Source organism: Halyomorpha halys, unplaced genomic scaffold (genome assembly GCF_000696795.3).
Source record: "Halyomorpha halys isolate HHAL.00 unplaced genomic scaffold, Hhal_1.1 Scaffold1603.1, whole genome shotgun sequence".
In the NCBI taxonomy this organism is placed as follows: Eukaryota; Metazoa; Arthropoda; class Insecta; order Hemiptera; family Pentatomidae; genus Halyomorpha; species Halyomorpha halys.
The window spans coordinates 104,088-111,142 of NW_027105287.1; the positions used below are offsets into that span (position 1 = coordinate 104,088).

At 31.8% G+C, this 7,055-nt stretch overlaps 1 protein-coding gene across 1 annotated transcript in view; it reads right to left on the reverse strand.

Moving 5' to 3' along the window:
* LOC106690174 (THAP domain-containing protein 3) overlaps nt 1-5,833 on the reverse strand; it is an 8,872-nt gene extending 3,039 nt beyond the window's left edge. The window contains exons 1-3 of the mRNA XM_014435513.2: nt 5,766-5,833; nt 4,215-4,422; nt 1,428-1,526 (exon numbers count right to left, since the gene is read on the reverse strand). Coding sequence (XP_014290999.2) covers nt 1,428-1,526; nt 4,215-4,422; nt 5,766-5,833 — 375 coding nt within the window. The remainder of the gene's footprint in view (nt 1-1,427; nt 1,527-4,214; nt 4,423-5,765) is intronic.
* Nucleotides 5,834-7,055: the final 1,222 nt, after the last annotated feature.

Consider the following 7,055-nt stretch of genomic DNA (forward strand, 5'->3'; position numbering starts at 1 on the left):
TAACACGCTTTAACATGTTAAACCAAAGATCATGAATACCCCTATTTTATCGTTTTAACATAGTAAAAGAATGAAATATTTCTCCATTTAACACGGTTTAACATGTTAAACTAAAGATCATGAATACCCCTAATAAAGCTTTGGCAGTCTCATATATTAAGAGATTGTTATCTCGTCTACGTCTTCTAGCAGCTTCTCTCGTCCAGGTTCAGTGATGGGCGAAAATGGTGAATACCACGGATTTCGCTTCAGATCCTAGATACAGGGTCGCTTCTACCTCAAAGGCTGCCCAGCATATCATTGGATGTGGCGTGGAATAAGTACAAGAGCTAAAGTAGTTTATATTGTTCATAGGAGTAGTAGTTTTCATGAGATTTGCTAATATAAAGTGATTTATAGTTATTTAGACAAATTTTCATTTGCCACATTTATATTCATATGTGAATAACATTAAAACTACTACCCCTACGAAGATAAGTGTCATAAACTACTTTATAGTAAGTTAAATTTCCTTTATTTTGAGTGTTGGCAGACATTTGTGCATCTTATGGATCTAGAGATATATTTATTCAAAAATCCAACATTTTATACGAACAACTAAAAATTAAGATTTTGTGGGTTTATTTTGTCAAATATCATAAAAACTACTAGTCCTAGAAAGATAAACATTATTAACTATTAGTAATAGTATTAGTTAATAGTAAATTTAACTAGCTTTAATTTGAAAGCTGGCTGACATCTGTACGTCAAATGGTTTCTGAAATGAAGTTTTTCATAAATCAAACTTATTGTTCGAACAACTATAAATCAATTTATTTTAGCATATATCATGAGAACTACAACTCATACGACGATAAACGTCATAAACTACTTTATAGTCCATTAAAGTAGCTTTCATTTCAGTGGTAATAGACATCTGTACGTCACAAAGTTCCTGAGATATAGATTTCTCAAAATAAATTAACTAACTACTGATTAAAAAGCTGTATCTCGAGAATTATTGGACATAAATAGCTCTTTTAGGGCTAATATTTCAGTAAATTTACTCTTCTTTAAATAATGTTCTCTTAGATTTTCTAGTGTTGTTGGTAGTTTTTAAGATGTAGAGCACCGAATGAAAAATTAGTGTTTTTTAAGGTTTTGAAACAGCCGCCATTTTTTATTCCCCCTACCTATACTTGTCAGATTCATTATATTCAGCAGTCCAGGATCTTGCATGCCACGATAGACGATATCAGGTGGCATCGCAGTCGCAGCGTCTTCGGGTAAGTGGCATAAAAAAATGAGACCCCCGACCCCAACTTTATACGAAATCAAAAAAAGCTTCGAAAATATCGGATTATATAAATCCGACAACAGATTTAAAAATTTCCCAAAAATATACCAAATCAAATAACAATTACAAGATTAATAATTCATAAATTTACCTGATCAAGTTCGGTTTTTTCGATTCGATCTGTGTTGGAAATTTGTAGTTGTATCGGAATTACTTCTTCAGGTTCTGGTAATTTCGTTTTTCGTTTTCCCTGAAATATAATAAAAATGTCTTAGTGGGGTGAATAATTTAGAAATTATAATATTATAGAATAATGATCTTGAGTTTATTATTTCATGTTAAAATTTGTTGAATGGAAAAGTTGTGTTAAATATCATAATATAATTATACCGTGTTAAACGATGTAGCATTTAACTTGGTTGAGAGTCTGTTAATATATTTGCTAATAGATAGTGACGTCACACAACAGACCAGCTGATCTCTATACTATTTTGTCTGATATCATTTTAATAGGTAAGTTTTTTGTTTTGGACGATTTCAAATTCCAATAAAGTAACTAAGGTAATTGTCCCTAGTTTTGTCCATTATTTTATTATTATTATCATTATCCATTACTTTATTGAAATTTAAAATCGTCCAAAACAAAAAACTTACCTATTAAAATGACAATAAGACACTCTTATTGATCTTCTAGCTTGTGAGGAAGAGAATCAAGATGAGCTAATTGACAACTGTCATTACATTATTATTATTGTCTTCCATTGCTTTATTTGTTTTAAAAACATCTAAAACAATACTAACACAATTAAAACACAAACTATAAGCAAGTAACCTAACACAACAAACAAAATGGTGACTAGCTCAGCTGGTCTATTGCGTGACGTCATTCCCCATTTAGCAGACCTAGTAACTGACTCTCCACCATATCTGACCATGTCATATATTATATCGTTTTAACATACTAAAAGAAGGAAATATTTCTCATATGTCATTCATTATGTGTCATTTTAATAGGTAAGTTTTTTGTTTTGGACGATTTCAAATTCCAATAAAGTAATGGATAATGATAGTAATAATAAAATAATGGACAAAACTAGGGACAATTGTGGTCGAGGAAAAATGATGTGACTGTGTAAGTGTGATATAAAAATTCATTTTTTATTGTATACATCTTGCTCTGTGGCAATCTTTGAATATATCGATTGTATCACAAGCCGGTATGTAACAGGAAGTGGAAGGCTGCTTAGCGTTTTGTGTGTATTTGTGTTGTTAGTTCTCACTACAGTAAGAATGTTTTATGATATCTAACCGTAATTAATAAAACAATAAGAACAGTAAAAAACATTTTATTTGTGTCCACCACCCTGGCGTTCAGCAGTGATGAAACTACTGGAGATTTTACCATCTCGTAAATAAAGATTACTAGGTTATTGAACAAGTTGCCCAGAAAATCCGCTTGGTGCTCTTTTTTGTGTTTAACACATAACATAGACTTTAAATTAGGTAGCTACAATCCTGTACTTTTACATTTTAGTAAGTTAAAACTTTTTACCCCTAACGTATTAATGATGATGTGATAAATGTAAAATGTTTTACCATGTTAAATGTTATAAGTATAGGATTGTGAGCAGCCCTATTTAAAGTCATATTAAAGGTTAACTGCATAAGAGCTCCTAGCGGATTTTCTAAACAACTTGTTTTATAACCTTTCCTTCCAAAACTTCATGTTATTGTTTACTTTTCAGTTTTGATAAAAGTAATTTATTACAACATGCCTAAATTGAGTGAAAAGTGGAAGTTGTGTGAAAGTTTGGCCACTGAGTGCCTTGTTGGTCTTCTAACTTGTGAGGAAGAGAATCAAGATGAGCTAATTGACAACTGTCGTTACATTATCATTATTATTGTCATACATTGCTTTATTAGTTATAATAACATCTAACACAATCAAAACACACACTAGGAGCAAGTAACCTAACACAACAAAAATGGTGACGTGCTCAGCTGGTCTGTTGCGTGACGTCATTCTCCATTTAACAAACCTAGTAACAGACTCTCAACCATGTTATATGTTATATCGTTTTAACATGGTAAAAGAAGGAAATATTTCTCCATTTAACAGACCTAGTAACAGACTCTCAACCATGTTATATGTTATATCGTTTTAACATGGTAAAAGAAGGAAATATTTCTCCATTTAACACACTTTAATATGTTAAACTAAAGACCATATATACTCCTTATATGTATAAGTTAGCTGTATATAGCCCGTAAATAACAATAGGAACTCAGCAGTTAGTTAAATTTCCTTTATTTTGAATGTTGGCAGACATTTGTACGTCAAATGGTTTTTGAGATATAAATTTTTCAAAATAAATTCACTAAGTACTGATCTTTTAGTACGTCCCATACAACATTTTTATGAAATGTTGCTTTTTAAAAAGCTATTTCTCGAAAACTATTTAACGTAAATAACTCTATTAGGGCTCATACTTTAGGAAAATTCCTTTTCTTTACATAACGTCCTCTTAGGTTTTCTTGTGTTGTTCCTACTTTTTATGATATAGGGCTCCGAATGAAAAATTAATGTTTGTTAAGATTTTAAAACAGCGGCCATTTTTTATTCCCCCTACTTATACTTGGCAGACTCGTCAATTTTGACTATTAATTATACATAGTTTTCATTAAAGTAATTAAAAATTAGGGCGAGATAGCTGCCTTTTTTTCTTCTCTTGGGCTCTATACTATTATTTGAGTGCTACCAGTGGGTAGTTTCTCTATATGCCTGTATTATTCCATTATTGTCTTAGATAAAATTTACTAGATGTATTTTTATGTAAATCAGTTTTAAATATCATTAAATGAAAATAAGTTTTCCTTGACTAAAACCCGGACCATTTCTTTAATTAAAAATATTTTAGATGTTAATTAAAATTATTACTTTTGGTTTTGGAACCTGCGAACGTGGAGTGTAAGAAGGGAATACTGAAGGAACCCTGTCTTCTCTTAATGTAGTTCTTAAGAGAGTTCGATTGAAGTCTTCTTCGAGAAAGTGTTCGCTACAGAGGCGGCTGTATTCGGAAGGCTGCCAATCGCCTCTTTTCGTCGCCTTAACCCACTTTTCTCGTAAATATTCATTTTTAGGAAATCTAAAAAAAAAATATCACTTAAATAAACGGTAAAAAAATAATCATTAATGAATTGTAGGAAGATAGTCCGGGTGGTAATGAAATAATGTACAAAATAGTAAAATAAAACTGTTTAATATTAACCAATGTTTCAGCCCATTTTGCTCTGTTTCTTCAGGGCTAAATGAAACGAGATTTAAACATTGTAAGAAGTGAGAAAAAAAAATAGAATAAAAATACAAAGTAAGAAAATATATAAAAAATATTTTGAAAATAAAAAGCTTAAGTTAAGGAAGTATAAACACAAAAATGACAAGATTGTGTAAATTTGAAAATACATAGTTTATCAATAATTGGATGATTTAGGTTTGAAAGTAGACACAAATTAGTCCTAAATGTCATCAAATATATAAATAAAATGTTGTCAGGGCATTTATACAGTAGTTGTTATATGTTTATTTAGTCATTATTAAGATGGGCGTGTAAAGTTGTAGGGCTTAGTAAAAAGCGGATCCCTTAAATACTAATAAACACTGAACCAACGGGTAAACGTCCGAGGGGTAGACCGAAACGTAGATGGGAGGATTGCGATAAAACAGATTTAGTGGAATTGGGTTTGTAGGGGCTTTACTGGAAGGATGTATGCAGGGAGCGTTTGGTGGAATCGGCATCGAACCTTTTTATAGGGTGTTTTTTTAAGCCCGATAGAACTTGAAATTGTAAAAAATAACACAAAAAATTAAATTGTAATCAAAATTTTTTTTTTATTCGAAAGATCAATACGTGACATTAACATTTGAAAATGATTTCGGGCATATGGGCACCGCGGCTGTTCTTGACGAAGCGCATTCTGGACGTCCAATTTTGGGCCACTTTTTCGAGCACTGCTGGCCGTATGTCACGAATAACACGAACAATGCTGGCCTCCAAGGCGTCAATTGTTGCTGGTTTATCAGCATAAACCAGTGACTTCACGTAGCCCCACAGGAAATAATCGAGAGGTGTCAAATCGCACGACCATATGCGGCAATTTTGCTTATTAACAAACCCGTTAAGCCAAAAATGCGCCTCATCGCTGAACACAATTTTACAGAATGCGCTTCGTCAAGAACAGCCGCGGTGCCCATATGCCCGAAATCATTTTCAAATGTTAATGTCACGTATTGATCTTTCGAATAAAAAAAAAATTTTGATTACAATTTAATTTTTTGTGTTATTTTTTACAATTTCAAGTTCTATCGGCTTAAAAAAAAACCCTATATTATTATTATTAATGAAAGAAATATTAATATTTTATTAACTTGCTTACGAAGATTATTAATGATGTAAAACTGCTCAATACTAAAGATTGTTTCAATACTAGCCTGTGAAATGTTATTCCTGTCAAGCTGGGACTGGTCCTCCTGTTACGGCAGCCATTAGCTATACACATACTGCCTTTTCCCATTATTTTGGAATATAACGAGAACAAAAAAATAAAACTATTACTTTCAGTAACTGCTAAAATAAATAACAATATAAAAGAGATGTAGAGAATACTACATGCACCAACTGGTCTGATACGAGATAGGGAGACCCAGAGGAGTGGGGGAGTACAGATCTTTAACTCCCGGCAGTCCTGCCAATTCCCTAACATTTCCCCCATTTCGGGTATTTTTTTTTATTTAAAAATAGAGAAACATTCAGATAAATATTCAGCGATTTTTGTGGATTAATATTTTTTTTTTTTTAAATGAATTCATATTTTCACATATGTGCTTATAGTTGTATTCAATGTGAGAAGATGATTGAGTGTACGATCAGTGGAGTAGTGATAAAACGCAAATATATGAAACTTATTTTATTTACGTTTCGGCCTAAATTTCATCCCTAAAAACAAACACAAGATAGCAACAATACTAGAACAAAATTAAGAAACAACAAAATTAATAATTAAGAACAAAATTAACACTCTAACCCGCTTGAGAATAGGTCATACTCTCCTCACGCACTCTCACCTGATCAGAAAATTGCCACCTCCAACGTGCAAATATTGTCAGTCCATTCTCACGATTAGACATATTTTCGAAGAGTGTACTCACTATTCTCCAACAATAAACAGGATAGGACTGACCCCAAATTTATCAGAAGCTCTCACAGATGAGGAAGCTAAAATAACATTAGTGTTTGAATTTTTAAAAGCACATTGCCTTCTTTATAAATTATTACTCCTCTTTGATTTTAATTTTTTAAATTTTTTTTTTATTATTTTTTTTTTATATTTTTTATTTTTTATTTTTTTTTACTTATATCATGCCGTAGGCGTTGATGACCAGAGAGTTTTACGCCTTTAAGCAACAATCAACAACAAAAACAACAAAATTAACGAAGACTAAGAGCTAATTTTTTTCTCAAAAATCTGTCCTATGTTTATTTCTGGAGGAAGATAGTCCGGGTGGCGGTCAATAAAGGTTCCAAAATAGTAACAAAAAACTATTTATTGTTGACCAACGTTTTGGCCCACTTCGTCAGGGCTGATATGAATGGTGTTCGGTACCAACTGGAGTACCACTGTATAAATTTGCAAGAATTAGATTTATTTATTGATAGATATTACAATCTGCCACACAGTTGTGGGCAATAGGTAATAGTGATGGATGATCTCATACATACTA